The following is a 22,246-nucleotide window of genomic DNA, read 5'->3' on the forward strand; positions in this document are numbered from 1 at the left end:
ACCTGCTCCAGTCCCTCCAGCCTTTATCGGCTCTGATGGCAAACACCAGAACAGATCAGACCTGCATGGTGCTTTTCCTCCTGTCACACAACCCCGAACTGACTCTGAGGAAGGTAATGAGGTGCTCACTCAAGCAGCAGCAAACCTAAGGAGTGGCTTAGCAGCAGGCACTGAACTTTCTCTAACCCACTCACACGATCCATGGATGCTAGAAACTGCTAGACTCATCAGCAGCTCTGAGATTCCTGTGCTGACTGTTTCTCAGACTTTGACAGCAGCTCAGACTAGTTCAAGTGGACAAAATAAAGAGAATATTTCCAACAGACAAGCTGTCACTCAGCAACTGGGAACATCAACTTTCCTATCATCTCTGCTCACACAGCCATCATCTTCTTTGCCCCTGTTACAGCTAAGCTCCTCTGCTTTCCCCAGGCACATCTTTTCTGCTTTACTGCCACAGAAGGACGAAATGGCCCTGATATCCTCCATATCTGCCAGTGTGTATGAAACAGACGTTGACCTCACTGTAGCTAGAAGTGGACAGATTATAAAGTTATACACAGACGTGTCTCCTTTCTCCTCTGATTCCCACACTTTTCTCCAAACTTCCTCTTCTAATATTTTTTCGTTCCCTTTTGACATCCATCGCTACGCCTCATCCACCCTCCTGCCTCTTCTGCCCCTATCGCATTCTCTTCCCTCTCTGTCAGCTTCCCCTCCCTTCACCCCCTCTCATACGCTCACTCTGTCTGCTTCATACTCCTCTGATGCCCTCACTCCTCCCCTCTGGTCCACCTCCACCCCTCCTCCACCCTCTGCCGATCCCCAGCAGCTCTGCCTATTCCAAGCCTCTTCTTTGCATCGGACCGAAAGGCTTTCAGAGGCAGATAGTGTTGCTGAATCTGCTCACGTTGCAGAGTCGGGTGGCGTTGGTGGGAGCTTTCAGCCCTCTGTGGTGTCACCCTCAAACCTTCAAAGGGACTTTGTGGTGACGAGAGCTGACAGGTCATCCTTATTGACACTTCCTCCCTTTTCTAAAGCTCCAGCTGCATCTCAGATGCCAGTTGTTGATAGTGCGCTGCTCCCTGAACAACTCCTGCTCTCTGCTGACAGTTTAGCAGACCCTCTCAGGAGTCGATTGCCCCGCAACAAGAGTAATCAGTTCCACAATTCTCAGTCAGGGCAGTTTAACCATTCAGGTGGGGTTTTATTAGACTCCTCGTTTAGTCAAATTGAACCAAGTCTCTCAGGGTCATCTGTGGAGGATTTGGCATCCAGCACTGTGGTAATCGCACCAGATTTACCCCTCCAAACAGCCCTGGACTTACCGAACCCTGAGTTGGGTACGTCAGAGGTTTTGTGGCCTTCTCACGCCGCTAGTCTGTCAGTCAGCCAGTTTCTGCTTCATTCTGGTCAGAGAGATTTGAGTGACATTTATACTCCTCCAGATGAGTCCATTGATAGAATGCAACATTTGCACTCTCATTTTTTATCTACAGTTTCTTATTTGACTTCAGACCCCTTCCTTTCAGCTTTGAGTCCCCTTTCCCACCACCTTCACCACCCGTCACTCTCTCTCTCTCCCGTATCTACAGCCACGCACGATGTGTGGATGACAGAACAGAGGGTGGGAGAGGAAACGGCACTGTCTTCCTCTTCAATCTCTCCTAATCCTGTAGTTAAGAACTCTGTTCTTTTGGCTCAGGCTTCATCATCTGGGTCACCAGGCAGAAAAATTTTAAGCCTGACCTTTAACGGAGATCCACGGAGGCTGCAGCAAACTCTCTCCCACGTACACCTCGACAACCAGGTGAACACAAACACTGCTGCTGGTGCTCACACTAACTCCAGGGGCTCCCAGGCATTCACAGGCCATGAGGATGCATTCAATCACAGCACCTCCCCTGTGTCGAATCCATCTGTCAGGGCAACGACCCAGACGCTGGCGCTCCACAGCAGCCTGAATGCACAGCTTGGCACTGCCAGCCCCCAGCACGCTTCAGGGCTGCATTATAAGTACCAGTCAGGCCTGGCCCCAGCCAACACTGAACACGTCGGCCGCCTGATCCACACACACAGTTCAGCACACACACAGATGCACACACACTCTGGCGCTCAGGCAGATCGGAGTAAGTTTTTGGATGCACGTGAGAAGCTAAACTTCAGTCAGACGCCAGCACATTCATTCACTCATTCAGCTTCACTTTCAGCACCCCAGACACCTCATTTTCCCTCTGCAACCTGTCCTGACATAACTCTCTCCTGCCTTCCCCTCTCACCTTTCATCACCCCCCCTCTCTCTCCTCTCCCCCCCGGGCGCACGGCATTGCCAGCAGAGTCTGCCAAAATGGATGAGGCAGAAATTGACTCCTTGTCATCCAGTTGGCCGATCGATGGATTCCACCCGACCGCAACAACCCTGGACGGCCATTTACAGTCCTTGCAAAGGTCCACTGCCTACCGTGTTAACCAGTCGGACCAACAGTTCGTCAGAGTTAGCCCGTCGCTTCCTCGTGACCAAGCTTCCACACTCCCTGATGACAAACTGAATCCTGGCCTCTCAAATCCAGTCGTGTCTGCTGGAAGGTATGAAAAGGATGAGGTTTTGCAACAGCTTGCAAACAGCTCACAAACAGATGTTTCTCGCGTTGTTAGCGGTCCAGCCTCATCGCCTGAAGCCTCAAATAATCTCACTGTATCTGGGAAATTGTTACAGCTTCCCGCTTTGTTTGACCCTGCAGACGTTGTTCCGAAAATACACATTGCTGATGAACATGCCTCTGCTGCAGGACAACCTTCTTCAGCAGTGAGCACAAACGACAGTGTAGCTGTGGGTGGGATGTTAAATGCTCCAACGGGCCATCGGCCTAATGAAAGTCTGAATCCAGAGGCTGCCCTGAACACTCAGTCATTTCCTGTTGAAATGCAGACTAGCTCCCCCTGCCCCACTTCTGAACCAAGACATCAGTCCAGCTTTGCAGTGACACAACAACCCACTGGTGCTCCGGTTATGCCAAACCCCCTGCACACTTCTGGCCTTAATCTCCCTTCTTCCACGCCAGCCTCCAGATCCCCCACCGGCTCCTCTATTGATGCTCCGGGTCAAGATTTCATTTCTGTGTTTGAGGAGCTCCCACCTCCTGTGAATGACAACCAAACTGCCAGCCCGGCAGGCTTAAAATACATCTCCGTGTCAAATGCAACTCCTGTTTCAGCTCTCAGAGACTCTCTTTCAGTGCTCATTGAAAGGACAAGCACCACAAAGGCGAGAAATGCTACAACTCTGATGGAAAATGGAACTATGGAAGCACCTCAGGGGGTCCTGACAGCATTGGATCTCAGTGTGAATGCAGGCACATCAGCAACTGTTTCCAAACCCAGTTTGAATTCGAGTGCGAGCGTGTTGAGTCACAGAGGGAATCAGAGCTCAGTAATATTTGTGAACGAAGGTGACAGTGATGTGACAGATGCCCAACATTCTCCTGGGTCATCTGTGGTCGTCAGTTCCCCTCATTTCATGAGCACAAAGGACTCGTCCCCAGCAGCTCCGCTCAAAGCAGCGAGCGTGCCCACCCATGGACCCCCACCTGTGCGTTCAACAGCCAGACCCACATTGCCATGCCAATGTAAACAGCGCTTTCATTTTACGTGTCTGTGTGGAGTGTCATCGGGGAACAGTATGTCATGCAGTAACAACAAACTGTAGATGTAGAGACTAAACAATCATCTGCACTGGAACAAAAATCATCATGGTAGCTTGTATTCAGTCTTAAAGTCTGTGTCTTTAAAACAAGTGACACACAAAGTCTTCAGAAAATTTGTGTGCTTTCACATTGCAATGTAAACTACATAGCCAAAAGTATACGGACATCCCTTAGCTCCAATCAAAGGAGGACAAGCTAGATTCACCTCAGCCCCGCCCAACACTTTGGGGGGGAACAGGCCCTCCCAGCGTCAGTGTTGGAGCTCACCACTGTTCTCAGGTTTGAATGGGAGCAACTCTTGCAGCCACAGTGTGAAACACACTCACATCTTTACTGTGTGTGTTTCACTCTGCAGTGTTGTGTAGTCCTCTTGGAAAAGGCGGTAATCCCCTGCAGCCAGGTTCAGCCTCTGATGGAAACCAGAAAGGTGGAGCTGTTTGTTTAGCAGTCACATATGGCTGTGATGTGCTGATGTCCTCAGACTTTTGGCCATGTAGTGTGTAAGTGGGTAAGGCCTCTTTAAATTAAAAGACTTTGAGACTGAATACAGTGAGTGACTCGTAAGGTGGTTGGGTTTTACTGTCTGAATACCTGTTTCCAAGCCACTGATTGGACTCCGTAGTGGTAGATGACAGTAGCTGTCGATCAGGTGGACTGGTGGGATCCCTCAGGTACAGGAGGCTGCTGATTGGTTTGTCTGGGCCCTTGCTGGACATTAAGCCGGAGTCTAGCTGTCTGGTAGACTGTAGCATTTAACCTGGTGCTGATGAAACTGGTGTTATAGCTTTGCCTTTCCTTCCGCCTGTCCGTCATTACAGATCCACTCTGCTCGTTTCCCTTCTTCCGGTATCTGCACCTCTTTTTTCTTTACCCCTTCAGCCTCTTTTTTCCCGGTTTGTCGGTCCATCCAGCTCCTTGGCAGAGATGTCCTGCGCTGCTGCTTGTCCTCCTGGACAGTAAAAAAATAAACATCTCATCTCCACAGAGATTTTCACACTGCAGCGAAGTCCAGTCCAGTGAAATGACCAGCTGCTCCCTAAAACCTCAGGAAAACACGACCAACAGTCTGCAGCTCGCAGCGTCTCAAACCCAGAGCTGATGGAGTAGATGTTTGTTCAGTAGCTCTTACTAACAATTAGAGGCTCATGAGCACCACCTAGTGGCAAATGTGAGGCTCATAGCAGGAGAGCTGAGAGCCTAAAAGAGCCTCGTGACAGAAGGAGCGCCGCCCTCCTCCTCCTCCTCCTCCTCCTCCAGACACTGACCATTTTAACAGAGACATGAAATAAAAACTAACTTTAAGGGAAATTATGAGTTATTGGTAGTTAAGAGGACAAAAATGTTCTGTAACTTCATACTGAAAGAGTGTGTATCTCACATAAAGAGCCTCTCAGGATGTCTGGAAAGCCTCCTGGAGGAACATTTGTGATGTCGGGCTGATGTTAGGCCAAACAAATAAAACTGACTTCAATCAAATCCAATTAAATGCTAACATAATTTCAGAGTCTCTAGTCTTTAGAGGTCAGTGTGCAAATATGCCAGTTATTTTAGAGGCAAACTTGGAATTCAGCGCGTCTATAAAAACATTCAAAGGTCATTAAGACTTAAGGAAGTCTTTTGGACAGAAAAGAAGCAGCTAACTGAATTCATGTTTCTCTGTTTCTCTTTCCAGGAAATTACAGACCAGAAATTAAATCTAAAAATCTTTGTTGCTTATTTTAAAGTCACGACTCGAGAATTTTGCTCATGAAATGATTGTTTTATGTTGTCTGCTCTGTGTGTGCTTGTTGGGGTTCACACTGCAGACACACAGACGTGATCCAGGTGTAAAATCCTTTTGAATCAAACAGTCGGATAGCCAAACGTGTTCTGCAGCTTTTCATTCACCAAGAAAAGAAAGCATAATGACTCCTCCGCTGTCAGACGGCACCTCATTTTACACTGTAAAATTAGATTTCTACGTAACGCTATTAGCTCCGACCGCTCGATTCATCTCCTGCTGTGTGGCTCAGGCTCATTTAAAGAAAGTTCCATTAAATGTGTGAAGCGCTCTGAGGCAAATTAAGTATTGAAGTATTAAAGTATTTTTATTTTCTGTTTCTGCCTCTGCAGAGGGGTTTTTCTACCGGGTTTCTTTCGTGGTGGAGGACGGCGGCGCGGCGCTGACCCGGCCTGACGTTGAGCGAGCTGTGGCTCTCTGGGTAAGACGAGTCTGGTGTTTTCAGCTTCACCTCAACCTTCTGCGGCGCCCAGAAAGCAGCCAGAGACGCCACCAGCCTGACAAACTTGGACTGAAAGCCTCAAAAACATGACTTGTAGATCTTTTGTAATATTACACTGAAAATGTGTGAACATGCATGGATTGCCTTAAGCTTCAGAGCACCAGGCACTTTGTGGATGTTCTTTTACTGCGGGCACGTTTTCGCTGACCGGGGAGGCGTTTTTCACTGCAGCTCTGTGGAAACAGCACAGTCATGACTAGAGGCAGGAAAACGTAGCATCACAGCCGTAATGCCAATCATAAGAGCGAATAAAAAACACACTCTGAGTGAGTGTTGCCCGTAATGGAAGGACAAGGTGGCCCCACGTGGTTTATGAAACATTTAATCAGGAGTGAATTTGGACCGACAGCACGAACCTTCGATCGCGGCGGATTGGACAGGGTGTCCCCTTCCTGCGCACTGATCTGAAGCAGGAAAATCTTGGCCCACTGACTGAGTGACTGATTTGCTTTCTTCTTACAGCTCAATCAGACATTTCAGAACTGGACCCACGCAGTCTACGTAGACTCCATCAGGTAATTCAGCAGTTCAGTATGGGCTCTCGTTGCCAGGTGTCTCGTGTCCAGACGCAGCGTGTAGACCTTCTCAGGTGTCATGTTGCATCCAAAGCCCTCACTGCTGCTGTCTCACGTCTTCATTTTGGTTTCCTTCCAGTGTCCAGCCTGGTTTACAGAGTGGAGGAAACCCGACGAGGTAAAACATTTAACTCGGTTTGGTTTGTGTCATACGACTGAAGATCTTTGACTTCTCTTTATGTTTCACTCCTTATTAAGTTCTGCACTGGGTTTATTTTTTATGAAACAATGTGTTTGAGTGTTTTTGGAAAAATAAATCATTTATTATCAACAGACGATGTCACCTGTGTGGAAGACCGCAGTTGGAATTATTATTGTTATCTCAACATAACAAAGCTTCTTTTCTTGTCATAGCTGTTATGTCAAATCAATGAAATGATTAACTTATGTGAAGATAACGACTTTAAAAAATAATCGATTGTTCAATTAAAAAAAACTCCGGCCTTTCTGGGCTTTTCGTGTGTTTCATCCTGATCCTAGCAAATACCCTGACAGATGTCAGTTTTAATGAAGCTAAATGTACGACGCTGTTTCACTCGTAATGCGAGATGTTCATCTGAAAAGTCTGAGTGTTTCTGAGCGGTTTGTTTGTCTCCAGTTACACCTGCCAGGCCCTGCTGGTTCATTATTACGTGACCAATCAGAGTCTGGGTGAGGCTGCGGTGTCTGCCAGGCTGTCCAGCAGGGAGGGACTGATGGGCGCCGGCCTGCAGATCCAACCCGCCTCCACTGAAGTCCGACTGATCGGTGAGGAATCGCACACTTCGCATGAAGCCGACACGTGTTGTTATCACATTCCCCTCCGCAGCGCCACCTCCTCGCTCTTACATTCTTATGTCCAAGACGAGACAAGACGGTGACGGCACTGTGGGTTTGAACACAAAAAAGCTTCTCACTTTCAGGACGTTTCTGATTTGTTCTGTTTGTTATTCATGAGTTTTTGTTCCCTCCGTCTGGACTTGTTGTCTGTGGGTTTCTTTTGTCCTCTGTTATTTCTCACCTCGTTCGTCTTTCTTGCCGTACCGCTGACGTTTTGTCAGAGCGTCAGGGTTTGTTGGAAGCTCCTGTTCTGCTTCAGTTTAATTCATCTCTGTGGAAAAACTGGTCCTCACAGAAAACTGTCCGGAGGAGAACCCGCTGCACTACCGCTGGCCTGAGAGCCGACCCACCATCACTCAGTACCTGCCCTGCTTCCCCAACAAGGACCAGAGCACCTCCAGGACCTGGTGAACACACACACACACACACACACACACACACACACACACACACACACACCTTGTGACCGTCACAACCAAATGTCAAAGTCCATCCCTGACCTTCACCTTAAAACCAAGTCTGAACCTTCACACAGTCCTCTGAAGGTGTCCTCGTGTGCTCTCTGTCTGTCTCAGTTTGATCAGCCCACAGAACTTCTCGTCCTACTGGTCGGCTGCGGACCTCAGTAACTGCACGGACATAGACACCATCCAGGTGTCTGCAGGTACGCTCACACCGAGTATCTGGTCGGCCACCGGCCTGAGCAGAGCTGCAGATTATGAAATCAGTGGAAACTTTAGTGTCCTCACATCATGACCTGCGTCACACTGTGAGAAATGTGATTTAGCACTAAAATGAAATGTTTTGTCTGTGCAGAAAACGCAGCCGAGGTGGCCGTGCAGCTCGCCGTCATCAGCAACAACGAGCTGTCCAATGAGGAGGTGGGAGAGCCGACTTCTGTCTTTTACGTCCTGTGATCCTGTGATGAGGAGCGTAAATCCACTCAACTCGTCTCCTCCTCCTCTTTGTCTCCACAGGTGTCCAAAGTGGTGACGAAGGTGAAGCAGCTGGTGAACGTGGCGAAGATCAACAGCACTTTAGCCTCCACCGTCGTCAACATCATCTCCAACGTCATGACCAGCTCAGAGACGGCGCTGGCTGCCACCTCCGAGAAGTATGCCCTGCTGTCCTCCACTGTCCTCTGCTGTCCTCCACTGTCTTTTGCTGTCTTCTGCCTCTTCTACCTCCTCTCCATTCTTCTCATCACCTCACTTTCTCCTCAGAGCTCTGAAGACGGTCGACGAGTTGGTTCAGAAGATCGAGTTTGAGGGTTCGTCCATCAACATCACCTCCAAACACCTGGCTTTGGGGATATCGGCCTTCAACACCTCCGTGTTCAACGGGACGTCCTTCAGCGCCTACATGGATCCAAACAGCACCGACCCGCAGGTACCAGCAGGAGGTCAAAGCTTCCTTCTGCAGGCTCAAGCTGATCACTTGGTGGACTCGTATGTGTCTGTGCTCACTGCCGCCGTCTCTGCTTCCTCCCTCAGATTGATTTTGAATCAGAGAGGATAAACTCTTTAGCTCAGGTCACCCTTCCTGCCTCTCTGCTGTCCGGCGTCTCCCTGAGCGAAGCCGACAGGTCGTCTCTCTCCAGGATCAACTTCATGTTCTTCAGCAGCACAAACCTGTTCCAGGTCGGTCCGGTTTTGAACACAACTGTGCACGAATAAGTCGGAGTTTTAATTACTATTTATCGTTTTTTGTTTTCCAGAAAGAGCAGGACGGCCGCTCTCTGAACAGCTACGTGGTGGCCAGCAGCGTGGGGAACTTCTCCATCAGTAACCTGGTGGACCCGGTGCACATTGAGATCGCTCACCTGTCTGAACAGGTACGGCTGAATGTCCGAGTACCTGGGACGGGTTTGTTTGTTTTATTCTTTTTTTATTTGTTTTATTGTTTGCCTCTCATTCTCATGTGCTGCTGGGTCTCATAATGCTTTTTATTTTCTTGGAAGTTGGCGGGTTTGGGGTCTGGGGGAGGGGTTAGGATTGATGTTTCGTTCACAAAACAAACAAATAAGATGTGGATGTTTTGCTAAACGTGTGATGAGGGGTGAACTTCTGTGTGGTGAATTTGTCGTTTCCTCTCTGTCGCTCCTGGCAGCTCTCCGTCAATCCAGTCTGTATGTTCTGGGACTTCAGCATGAACAGTAAGTCTGCTGTTTGTCAGCTACACCTTCAACAAACACTGAACCTCGAGTGTTGTGGGAAAAACGCCTCATCTTCTTTCCTTCAGCTCTGTCTCATCCGCTGGGATGGCTGTCGTCTGACAAACTCTGTGTCCTTAGTTTACCTTTTTACCTGTTGAGGTTCAGGCCACGTGTAGCCCCCCGTGCTGGTGAAGAAATCACCCTGAGTGCAGATCACTGCACGCTGAGTGGATGTGCTGCTGCGCTTCATATTTCTGTCCACATCGCAGTGCCAACAAGAGAGCAGTAGACATGAGCACAGTGCGAAGATAACAGCGTAGGCAGCGTGATGTGAAGAACAGTATGCAGTGCAGAACCTGTAGAACCTGCCTGTAGAACACGTAGAACACGTAGAACACGTAGAGCTGAGGTTTGCTTAGTAGGATTAGGAGAATTAGTAGAATAAGGATTCCCACGTCCACAGTCTGCTCATGCTGTACAACTGAAGAAAAACCCAAAGTGAGGTGGAGTTGGTGAATGACAAAAGTACATCCTGAACCTTCTTATATTTTTTACACTTTTTATGAAAACGTGTTTATTCTCAGAAGTTTCTGAACTCGTTGTGTGAAGCTCTGAATCTTCCCGGGGTGGAGGTGATTGTAATGTGATACCTGTGTGCTGCCACCAGGTGGTGCTGGAGGCTGGAACGGGGAGGGCTGCAGAGTGTCCCAAGACTCCACCAGCAACAAAACCATCTGTCTGTGTTACCACCTGACGCACTTTGGCGTCCTCATGGTAAGACTGTGTGAAGCGTCAGGGCCTGGAAGTTTTCTGTCGCAGCTTCTCCTGACGCTCATCACTTCGCTTTGAAGGTCGCTCTGTCGTTAAGTGTTTTATATGTCCAGGAATGTATGTGCTGAGGGACACGACCCAGAACACTTCATCAGCTCTTTACTGCTGTGAAGCAACATGTTTACTTCCTTTATGTGATACTGGATTCATTTATCACATGTTTATCACAAGTTTCTTGCCTTTTCCATTTCATCAGTCTTGTTTTGACAAGCAGAACTTCCAGCTGACCTTGTAACTGGTCAGTCGCATGCATATCGTTTCATTTCAATTTAGTGGCTCCATCAGCGCCCCCTTGGAATTTAATTTTTTCCATTGTTTCGGCTAATAAACTGAGCTTGACGTGATCTCGCCGTCCATGCTGTGTCTCTGTCTGTGTCTGCAGGACATTTCTGGAGCTTCACCTCACATCGACCCGAAGAACAACAAGATTCTGACCTTCATCACGTACATCGGCTGCGGCATCTCCGCCATCTTCTCGGCTGCCACGCTGCTCACCTACATCGCCTTCGAGTGAGTCGCACCGCGTGTGCACAGGCGTCGCTCGGACATGTTGGACGTGTTTTGTACCTACTACACACTGGGAGTAAAATGTCTTGGCTTGTTGTGTGAACAGTTTGAGACTCACGATGTTGCAGAGGTCGACTGGATGCTATTGCAGGCACATCAAAACCAGACCTACAACCAAACCCTACATACCATGCAACCACACTCCAAACAGCTTTCTGTTCACTTGTGTGTGACTGGGATGGATGATTTAGGATAATTTACATACATTTCCAGGAACAACATGTTGAGGAGGCCCCAGAGTTGCCTCAGACGATTCAGAATTCAGTGTGGATCAAGAAGGTCTGTGGGAAACATGAGGAACTCTGAGCTCTGTCCCCACCCGAAGCTGTCATGAGACCTGCTCTTTTTCTGTCAATATGTTGACCAGAAAACAACCTGATAAAGCTCTCAACAGAACCAAGTTTCAACCACATGCTACATCCTCTTCTTTCCTTCCCACAGAAAACTGCGGCGGGACTACCCCTCCAAGATCCTGATGAACCTCAGCACTTCTTTGTTGTTCCTGAACATGGTCTTCCTGTTAGATGGCTGGCTGGCGAGTCTGAAAACCGACTGGCTGTGCCTGTCCGTGGCCGTCTTCCTGCACTACTTCCTGCTGACCTCCTTCACCTGGATGGGGTTGGAGTCCATCCACATGTACATCGCTCTGGTCAAAGTCTTCAACACGTACATTCGCCGATACATCCTCAAGTTCTGCATCGTCGGATGGGGTGAGAATGTGGAGCTCAAAGCGTAATGACCCAACAGTTTCTTTACTAACATGTGCTGCTGCTGAATATAAAATAGTTGGAACACTGAAGTTTGAGTTCAGCTGTGAGCACTGAATGAAGTTAAAAGAAGTTAACGACAGCTTAAGGGTTTAAACCAAAAACCGCTTTAGTGCGTGTGAAAGTCTTCTCAGGTACTTCTGGTCTGGGACAGGCAGGAGTGGTTCAGCATTCTGCCCTCAAGGAGTTTTATTGAATCACTTTCTGTCATAGTTTTCCCTTACACTTTATTTGTAGGCCAAAGACAAAGGAGCCTTTATTCAGCGAAGTCTCTGCCGAATTTTATTCTCATTCACGTTAATGTGATAACTGGCTGAAGATTGGCTCCTGGCAGCAGCAGAGTGAAGAAGGGAAGAAATGGCAGCACTGATGGTCTCCTGGTTGTTCTGCTGCAGGGTTTCCTGCCGTGCTGGTGGGGATTGTTGTTGCTGTGGATAAAAACTCTTACGGCCTGCAGGAGTACGGCAAAGGAGTGTCAGGAGAGGGGTCCTCGGAGTTGTAAGTAGTTATTATAAGTCCAGATCAGTACGGAGTGCAGTCAGGACCGGATGATATTAAAAACCTCCAACCAAGAAAAGGCCATAGAACACATTACGTTTGTGCAGCTGTGGACAGTAGAGATTTTGATTTTATTTTTGCCACACTAAATCACATTATATTCATTTTTTTGTCAAATTGTTGTTTCTAAAAACGTTCAGATTAAACTTACAAAAGCCTCACGGACCATCGCAGTATCATAAATGCAGAATCTCTCCAGTGAAGTGTGAGTGAGTGTCGTCTGTGCGTCCTCTCCTTAGCTGCTGGATCCAGAATTCGGTCGTCTTCTACACCACCTGCGTCGGTTACTTCTGCCTGGTGTTTCTGCTCAACGTCGCCATGTTCGTTGTGGTGATGCTGCAGATCTGTGGCCGCAACGGCAAACGCAGCAACCGCACGCTGCGAGAGGAGGTCGGTATCCAGACTCACTCTGTCCCGTCTCCGCTGGGCGGGAGAGTCCCGCGTCATGATCAAAATGTACATTTCTTATTTAAAGTGCTCAGTGTGGGAAACTTTGTTCACACTGTGGCAGGCAGCCAACATGGACCAGTAAGCACTGCTGTGCAGCCTTAGGAACAAACACATCAGAGTCTCAGAAATTGGTTTCAACTGTGTTTTCTGAGCTGTGAGAAAAACCACAGAATTTCACGGAGTCGGGACTGGAGCAAGCAGACAAACGTTGCTGCCCTACACTGTGTCTACATGAGGGTCACAATGACTCTGAGACGGCACTGTGGACTCTGATGAAGACGTGGAAACGTTTGTCTGTTCTTTGGTCACGTTCTTCTCCTCAAACTGAGAGGCTCCTGATAAAACTGCAGACTGTGGAAACGTTTTATTCACTTTTAGTTGCATCCATAAACGATCCATGAAAACTTTGAGTGGAGGAAAGAAGGTAACCTAAAGATGACTAAAACCGGGAGCACTGAGCGCCTAAAGTGGTGAAAAAGACGTGAAAGTAACTGGACTTGCCCTCTTGTGTTGTCGTCCAGGTTCTGCGAAACCTGCGCAGTGTCATCAGCCTCACCTTCCTGCTGGGGATGACGTGGGGCTTCGCTCTGTTCGCCTGGGGACCCGTTAACCTGGCCTTCATGTACCTCTTCTCCATCTTCAACTCGCTGCAAGGTAACGAGGTTCTGGTCTTTACACTCGTGCTCTCTGCAGCCTTGTGGTCCGAGCCTGTCGGACGAGTCGTCTCCAAGTGGTCTGCGCGTCACCGCAGGGCCAAAACACTTTGAGGTTCAGTCTGTTTGTTTTGTGTTCTCTAACAGCAGCAGGAGGTGAATCTGGGTGATTTTTTGTGACTTAAACTGACCACAAATGCTGCACTCCAGTCATCTTATTAAATCGAGATGGTTGTGGAGTTTGCAGTTTGAGATGACGATATAAAACTCAGTGACTGTCTGTCTGTCTTTCTTCAGGTCTGTTCATATTTATCTTTCACTGCGCCTTGAAAGAAAACGTGCAGAAGCAGTGGAGGAGATACCTCTGCTGTGGACGATTCAGGCTGTCTGACAACTCAGGTACCTGTCTGTCTACCCGTCTGTCTGTCTGTCTGTTTGTTCGTCTCAGAAGAGAACAATAAAGCTCGTTCAGGTCTGTCTACGGGGGTCAAATCTGTCTGCGGGACTCCTGCCAGATTCCCGGCAGGAGGAAAAAACAGAAGGCTCTTTATTAAAATATAAAACCTGAGACAGCTTGGCTTTACAGCTCATAAAAGAAGATAAAACAGAGTCGTCTCTGAAAGACCAGGAAGTCCTCCAGTTGCAGGCACACAATTCTGTACGCTTCCACTCTGCATTTGTTTTCATTCTGAAAGTTCCAACCTGAAGGTGGTCGTCCAGCGAATCTTTCTGCTGACTCGCTCATCCCACCTTCAGGTTATTTCTTGTTTGAAGGCCGGTCGGCCGCAGAGTTCCTCACCGGGATCAGGAGTTCATCTTCATGCTTTCTCAATGTATAATGTGATTCTTAAAGCATACAGGCGTTCCTGCGGGTATTTTATTGAATCAGCCACACGGTGAGCTATCCTTTACGCGACTGTGTGCTTTTGTGAGCGAGCGGTTTGCTCAGTTCAAATGTGAGTGCCAGCAACCTGTTTGAGCCTGAAGCTAATATTCAGCCGGCGTCTGCAGAACTTCTGCGTCAAAGTATCAAACCATCGGCTTGTTTTCATCTGTGAAATTTTGGTCTCGTTTCTGTGTTTTTAAATGCTGGGCTGTGGTGTGGTTCAGACGTTCACGTTCCCCTCAAGATGAACTGTGGTAACTCTGGTGATCCTCTGGCCTACGCTTTGGTTTCTGACCGAACATCTGCAGATTTCATTCACATCAGCCTCAGCTGCACTTTGTCCTTTGTGTTTATTGCCAAATGTTGGTATGAAGGTTCATGAGGTCACAGTCTGTTCCTCCTTCATGCTATCCGAAACTGACCTGGACGAGACGCTGGCTATTGGCAGGCTATTGCAGGGCATATAAAAGACATGTGGACAAATAGGACTCTGAAGGTGCACATTACGTTCAGGAAGAGCTGAAGCAAGATTTGAAGTGTGCTAACTTACACCCACATAACAAGGACGTCTTCCTTCCAGGTGACTTCCTTCTCCTTGACTTGGCTGCTTTTCTAAAAACTCGATGACATGGAAAGCTGAGGTCTAAGTAGTCTCACTCGGGCCTTAACCTACAGTTTCCTCAGCCATGGATGGTGCTGTCACTTGATTCGATTGCTCATATTTTCACTATGAGGTGCGCAGTGACCAGAATCTGGTTACTTTAACAACAAAGACTGAAGGTCTGGAGTTCGAATGTTTGCCACAGGTCATGACAGATTTGACGCCGACACCTTCATGAATGATGTTAAGGATTAGCTTCGGTCCGATGTGTCGGGGAAAGGATGTAAATGTTGCTCTGAAAACCTTCACGGACAAATTAGTGGAGCCGGTGGACACGCATGTGTTCAGACAAAGGTCTGCAAAGGGCAGCAGCGCTGCAGGGTGAGACGGCAGGTCAGTTTGCCGAGGTCACTGCTCACAAATCAGGAAGCCTTTTAGTCAAAAACCTGCAAGTGGAAAAATAAGATTACCCGTTTAAAGCACATCAAAGAGTAAGAAAGTTTCAGCTCAGTAGATGATAAAACAACAGAAAATTTTGAATGAAATAAATAAAGTCTGAGATGTTAATGTCCAACAGTTTCAACATGTTGTCCTGCATGTGAGGAGGGTATCTGGGACAAAGTGGAGGAGATGTTGCTCTTCCTGGAAGGAAAAATGTTTTGTCTGGGCTGCTTTCTGAACCAGTGTGTTGTACGAGTCTAAAATCAAACCTCTTCACCAGCTCCAGTAGTGTCCTCCCTGTGAGCAGCAGGTCAGTCGAGAAGATCTTTTTGAATCAAATGCGAAATTATTTTACAACTGTGATTCCAAAACAGTTGGGACGCTGTGGATAAAACAGAATGTGATAAAACAGCACCAAGACAATATGTTCAGTGTCTGACCCGACACAGCTGAGCTTTGGAAATAAAGACGTCCCATTTCTGCCACTCATTTCACTCTCATGTCTCATTTCACGGCTCAAAGCTTTGAGAACATGGGAGGGATTGAAAGTAGATCGAGAACAGTCTGGAACGTGGCCCATCTTACTGCTGATGCCGCACCAAAGCGCCTGCCCGTCTCACACTCCCTGTGAACCCTCAGATACTTAAACTCCTCTTCGCTTGGGGCTGCAACTCAGCCCCAGCAAGCCAAAGAAGGAAGGAGGGAGACAAGCGTGAAACAAGACGTCTGTTTGTCCTGCTTCAACGTGAAGGAGGTCCCATCACGAGGGGCTGCCAAACCACACGACTGATTATTGTCTCTGTGTTGCAGACTGGAGTAAGACGGCCACCAACAACACGAAGAAGGTGAGCTCAGACAACCTGGGCAAGTCTTTGTCCTCCAGCTCATTTGGTTCCAGCACCGCCAACTGGACCTCCAAAGCTAAAGCTACTCTGAACCCGTTCACCAAGCGACACAGCAACTCAGGTGAGACACGGACAGACACACGGAAACAAGGACATGGAAGACAAAATGAGTCACAGGACAGGAGATTATGTTTAAAAAGGACAAATGAAAAATGTCCAGTGAGAATTAAGATCAGTTTTTCTTTATGGCTTTAATAATAATTATTCCTGAAGTTTATCACTATGTAAGTCACATCTATCAAAAACTGTCAGATTTACTCACACACATTCTGTCCTCAAACACACTCTGACACGAGCTTTACTTTGAAATTAAAATTTTGCTTAATTGAACCTTCACTTTAATGTGAAAATGAAAACCTGACATACCTGACGTAGTGCTTTGAGAGGTGTAACTTTGCCATGCAGTCCGTTGGTCTCCATTAAAAGTTTGCTGGATTAGCTGTTAGCATTAGCCCTGGATGTTCCAGTACATGTTGCAGTCTAACTCTGTCAGTCTTCTCACATGTGATGTTCATGTACCTCTGTGTTTGGTGTGTAGAAAGCTCTTCCAACCAATAGCAAGAGAGGAGGACCCGCAGAGGTAAACCCAAAGCTGATTGGCTGAGTGACTTCCTGCTTCCAGTGTCATGTGATCTGCTCTGTGTTTCCCAAAATGTTTGTGGTCAAATTGAATCCACAGATTCAAAGTTGACATTTGAATGTTTGATTGTAATTGAACACGAAGAGGAAAGAAAAATCGACGACTTTGCTAGCAGACATTTTGGGAAAGCGGCCACTGTGTGTTGTGATTGGCTGCTCACTGTGATGTCACACAAGTTCATGCCATCCTCACAGCCTGGGACACACTGAGTGGGAGGAGTCCACTTTCCCCTGCTGACACATGACTAAAACTACAACTCCACCCGCCCAGAGTGCCGCAGGGTGCAGAAACAAGCACACCATGACAAACTGCATCCAAGCTAACATCTGCCTCTTTTACCTTGAATTTGCTTGTATTTTTAAGAGCTGAGTGACACCAGGCTAACGCTGCGGTTCCCATTAGAGGCAGTAATTGTTGGAGTAATTTGGCTTTGCTCGTTAGAATTAACACCAAATGTTGAGACTGATGTTGGCAAACAGGAACATGAAGTCAGACGCTGTGTTCTGAGTCCAAATATTACATGATGTAATGAAGTCCTACTGAGGCCAGATGAATCTCTCTCACACTGGTTTGACTTAGCTTTACCATGTGTTCTCCAAATTACAGAAAAACATGTAGCATTTTTACTGCTGGATTTCTGTCCATGAAAATAATGAACCTTCAGCTGGCTGCTTTGATAGAGAAACAAATTTTAGGAGGCCTTGGTGCTTCCCGAACATAAAAAGGTTCCTCTTTACTTCATCAGCAGTCAGAAACATTTGGAAGTGCTACAGAAGAGTGAATTTCTCCACTGCGGGATCAAAGTTCATCTTATCTTACAGGTTATCAGCAACAGATGCGTCTCAGTTTAAAATAAGTAAACTCAAGGCTTCACTTACATTTTTTCATTTCGGTTGTGGTTGTGACACTCAAAGATATTTTTAAGGTTTTTCTCTCCTGCAGCATTCATATGTGCTTTGTAAATTAGTCTAAATAAATGAAGCACTTCATTAACCCACGGACGAGCTTAATGCGTTAGTGAGGTAAACTCCTTTGAGCAGAAATAAAAGAGCTGTAAAGGAGTGTCAGAATGACGAATAGCAACTTTAGTTGGACATTTGGACTAGTGCACAACTGAAGTCATACAATATGTGTTTTGTTTTTGAGGAAAACTGCACCTTAATCAAATTTTCTGTGAAGATTTGAAAGAAAAAGAAGCAAAATGGCACTTAATCTTCGTGAGGAGTAATTTGTCATTGACAAATCTGACAGCAGGTTTTTGTTCCCAGCGCCAAAGGGAATTTTTACAAACACTAGAATTTGTTTTATTGGCCAGTTTTAGATATGAAAGATGATTTTAGTTCTGCCAATTCTAAGCAATTCAACAATCTGCACAGCTGCAAAGGATTTTCTTCCTCTTCTGTCCTCTGAGTTTGACCTCTGACACTGAGGCAAACAGATTAGCTGCTGAGAGATCATATCACCACGTGAGGAGAGAGTCTTCTCCGTCTCATTGGGAGTGCAGTAGTTTTCTCCAAACCTGGGATGAAAAGTTATTCTTACACCATCTCAGCTGCAGCTTTTCTATGTCAACCAGGCTACGTTCACGTTCACACACTGAGTGTTTCTGCTTGGCATTCAACTGTGAGCCTTTATTTTAATATTTAGACAGTTGACTGGCCTCTCCGTATGTCTTCCTTATTGTCCTCTTTTCCTGTTTATTTCTGTTTCTTTTGATATGTTGATCTTGTTAGAAACTCATGTTTGTTTCCACCTGATGAATCTTTCTTTTAGCGCTGATGAACCACTGACCAGATTTGTCAGAGACCAACTGAGGCTCAGACACCTTTCTGTTACAGTTTAACATTAGAACCACAGTCCACAATCCAAAGTCTGAAGTCCAGTCAGCCTCTGACTGAACCCAGCCGCTCTCTCTCTGTTGTCTGTTGAAGACGTACTAAGATCCTTGAAGTAGCGCCAACCTTTGGAAAAACAGAAGACATCTACTTTTTTTTTCCTTCAACTTATTAGTCAGAATTTATTTTATTGTACATGTCTGCCAAGATGTCAGTGTGTGTTGAGGTTTGGGAACTTAAAATGACTTTGTTTACACTGAGGCGGATGGATTGTGCAAGTGAGTGTTGTCCCTCAACCACAGAACTGAAGAAACTGAAGCACAGTTCTAGTTGCAGATGTGATTATGTCACATTTGTGTTTCCAGGGAACCTATATACATACTGCATATGTCTCTATACAGCTTCTTGACTTCTTGACTTTTTTTTTGGTGGTTCTAACCTTTTCAGATATTAAATTCAACTTGTAAAACATCATCCACTTCTGCCTGCCTGAAAATATGAAGTTGCCGTTGCTGTTTGCTCTCGGTGTCTTTCATCATTACGTGGTTTAACGAGAAGCAGTAGTCCTGATCTGCAGAGTGAAATGAATGCTCCTCCTGAGGGAAAACATGTGCTTTGTTGATGCGAGAGTCCTCAGATTCGTGTCGTCACAGATGCTCATCAGCGAGCCGAGCGTTGCCTGAAATCCTGACGTGTGGTTGCTGTCGTGTGCTTCAGTCTGTGGACCACACACACAAGCTTGCAGTCTTGTGTTGCTTCGTGTGTTGTGATCTGTGAGTATGACGACCTTTCGGGGGTGGAGGCACTTTTCATATGTCAAGTTTGAAAGAGGCGACACATCACAGAGCGGCTTCATTGAGGAAAACTAAAACAAGCCGATGTTTGCTTGCTCAGCTCTCAGACAGTTAGGAAGTTCAAACTAACAGACATATTTCTGGCCTGTCTGGATCATATTTTGTGCGACACACCCCCACCAGCACATTCCCTTCTCTAAACTCAGAGCTGTTTTCAGTCTGAAGTTGTTTGAGTGGATCTGCTTTGAAGGAAACTTTCAGCTCTTTTGTCCTGTGTGTGAAACCAGTTTTCAGTTGGACAGGAGATCACTGGTCTGACACTTCATCCTTGCCCAGTGAAGTTTGAATTCTGGAATTCAAACTTAGTATCCTCACTATCCTGTGCCTGGCAGATATCCTGTTGTCTTAAGATAAAACTAGACTCTGGCTGATCTCCTGTCAGTCCTTACGTTGTTACTCAGTCATAACCCGGCAGTGGACAGTTCTGGGTGTAACAGTTGATTCACGTCCAAGCGTGACGGACTAACCTTTGTCTTTTTTATTTTGTCAGACGAGTCAGTGCCTTGTGCCTTTGCCTCGTCCAGCACTTTGAAGACTCGCAGATCACCAGTTAAAGGCCTTCTATAACCCTTTAAATCCATGAAGCTCATCTTCCCAGAAATCTGCATTTTTAACCTTCTTCAAGACTTTCTCAGCTTTCAGTGTGTTTTCTTAAGCAGACACTGAGTTTGTGTGGCTCTAATTCAGCCCCACTCCCACACTGTTGGGCAATAATGCATTACACAGCGAACAGTGCAGTCGGTGTGATTCAGTAATTACATGAAGTCACTCGTCCTGCGTCCAGAGTGGTCAGCAGAGTGCAGCAGGTGGAGGTGGGAGGAGGCCGTCGGCCCGGAGGAGGAGAACATGAGTTGCTGTACTCCCATGTTCAGAGTTGCAGTGTCACTTGCTCTGTGAGTGTCTTTTCTTGGTGACTTATTGTGTCAAGCAAATAAATTCAGTTTCACTACAGCTGCTGTCAGACAAGCTTCAGACACTGACGTTATGCAGTCCTGTCGCGTCTGGCCGAGTGTGATGCTGTAAATAAAAACAACAAATCATCACCCAACTTTGGAAAACTTCTCCAGATTTTAGTGTGGAGCTTCTCCACTCAAACAGAACATTCACACTTAAGTGCTTCATGTAGCCTCAGTGTTGTCTGTGCGGTTCACTTTGACATTTGAAAAGAAATAAAAACCAACCATCAGTCAAAGCAGTTTTATCCCATTAGACACATTTACTGCAGTAATAAATCTCAGTGTTAGGAGAAGGGATGAAAAAAGCAAAATGCCAGAAAATGAAAACTGTGGGCTGAAAGAAGCAATAAAACTCCGCCGAGCTGAGGAGAACTTAGCCATCGGATGAACTGTAGGTTTGTCAGGTCACATTAAATGTATTTATTTGATCCATTGTTAATATAAAAGTATTTAGGTGTGTGAGATTTAGGGGCAGAGAGGGAATAATAATCATAATTATGTTGTCAGTGTGCAGAATCACATGAAACTAAGAATCGTTGCGCGTGTTCAGACAGTAGCCCAGAGTGGCTGCAGTCTCCAGCCACACCACTAGATGTCGCTTTCAGGTAGGGGTTTGGCTTTGTTCATTTCGTCTTTGGTTTGTTTGTTTTCTTTATTTCTGGAGACTAGAAAGTGACGCTCCAAAGCATGAGGAGAGGACATACGAAGACACGAGGACATCAATTGAGGACTCATCTGATCACAGAGTTGTGAATGTGGAGGAATCCTGTCACAGCCCACTTCATCACGTCTCCACTTTGTGTCGCGTTGTTTTTCTTATTTCTTTGGGAGCGTAACACATTTTGGTAACTCTGAAGTGTAAATTCACAGAAGAACGTATGTGCTGTCCTGCGGTCAGTTGACCGGACTGTGGGAACAGACACACTGTGCTGAGTGCAGGAGTCTCTCTGTCTGTCAGTGAGTGGGGGGCACAGGAACTAAAGAAAACTGGACAGCATCAGCTGCACACGGCCGTGGATGAGCTGCAGGAGTCAGACCAGCGTCAGACCGCCTCCCGACCCCGCGGCTGCTGCTCAGGGACGCCACGGGGAAGTCAGGCTGGCTGAGTGTTGAGCAGTATGACAGCTTCATTCCCTTTTTATTCAATTAGTCACACACAGCAGGAAGGACAACAGCAGTAATTCAGCTCTTTCTGAATGCCAAGGACGACTGTGGCGGAGCAGCGTGATTCAGAGGCGGGATGAATTATGGCCTGCTTCAGCCAAACTGTTGCAGACAGACAGCATGTGCTTGATTCGGCCCACATTCTCTACATTTTTCTTGAATGCTTTGACTCAGTAGAGACACAATGAGGTTGCAAGTGTTGCTCCAACCTGCAGCACAGAATCTTTATCATTAGCAAACATTTAGGATGAGTTTCTCTCAGGTTACCTGAGCAAAGTTCATCATCTAATCAACAAAGTCCTCACAAAGTCTCCTGTTATTCCACTGGTCAGAGCTATGCTGTTCCAACTTCCTGTCAGAAAAACCTCATCTTCTCAGTTCCTTTTATAACTAGTCCTAACTGAATCTTAGCAATGTGAAAAAAGAATTTCCACTCATCGAAATGAAATGGTTTTTGATCTGTTGAAAATGCACTTGTAACCCACCCAGAACTGTTACACATTAACATTTTAACGGTCAGCGTCCTGTTCTAACCAGTTAAAATCACTGCCAGTCAGCCCTGCTGATGAAACGTTGAAGGGGTTTACGATAGCCGCTCAGAAT

At 46.7% G+C, this 22,246-nt stretch overlaps 1 protein-coding gene across 7 annotated transcripts in view; it reads left to right on the plus strand.

Moving 5' to 3' along the window:
• Window positions 1-22,246, plus strand: part of adgrg6 (adhesion G protein-coupled receptor G6) — a 59,162-nt gene that overhangs the window by 33,859 nt on the left and 3,057 nt on the right. For 6 of the 7 annotated variants that reach the window (XM_046373559.1, XM_046373563.1, XM_046373560.1 and 3 more), the window contains 20 exons: window positions 5,817-5,905; window positions 6,449-6,501; window positions 6,641-6,679; window positions 7,160-7,308; window positions 7,676-7,787; window positions 7,956-8,044; window positions 8,197-8,261; window positions 8,358-8,494; window positions 8,604-8,769; window positions 8,874-9,020; window positions 9,098-9,214; window positions 9,490-9,535; window positions 10,203-10,309; window positions 10,749-10,876; window positions 11,375-11,643; window positions 12,096-12,198; window positions 12,498-12,648; window positions 13,230-13,362; window positions 13,659-13,760; window positions 16,100-16,255. In XM_046373559.1, coding sequence (XP_046229515.1) covers window positions 5,817-5,905; window positions 6,449-6,501; window positions 6,641-6,679; window positions 7,160-7,308; window positions 7,676-7,787; window positions 7,956-8,044; window positions 8,197-8,261; window positions 8,358-8,494; window positions 8,604-8,769; window positions 8,874-9,020; window positions 9,098-9,214; window positions 9,490-9,535; window positions 10,203-10,309; window positions 10,749-10,876; window positions 11,375-11,643; window positions 12,096-12,198; window positions 12,498-12,648; window positions 13,230-13,362; window positions 13,659-13,760; window positions 16,100-16,255 — 2,358 coding nt within the window. Of the gene's footprint in view, window positions 1-5,816; window positions 5,906-6,448; window positions 6,502-6,640; window positions 6,680-7,159; window positions 7,309-7,675; window positions 7,788-7,955; window positions 8,045-8,196; window positions 8,262-8,357; window positions 8,495-8,603; window positions 8,770-8,873; window positions 9,021-9,097; window positions 9,215-9,489; window positions 9,536-10,202; window positions 10,310-10,748; window positions 10,877-11,374; window positions 11,644-12,095; window positions 12,199-12,497; window positions 12,649-13,229; window positions 13,363-13,658; window positions 13,761-16,099; window positions 16,256-16,732; window positions 16,775-22,246 lie in introns of all 7 variants that reach the window. The other variant, XM_046373561.1, reaches the window with a different exon arrangement.

The sequence above is a fragment of the Scatophagus argus genome, chromosome 19, assembly GCF_020382885.2.
Source record: "Scatophagus argus isolate fScaArg1 chromosome 19, fScaArg1.pri, whole genome shotgun sequence".
Classification (NCBI taxonomy): Eukaryota; Metazoa; Chordata; class Actinopteri; family Scatophagidae; genus Scatophagus; species Scatophagus argus.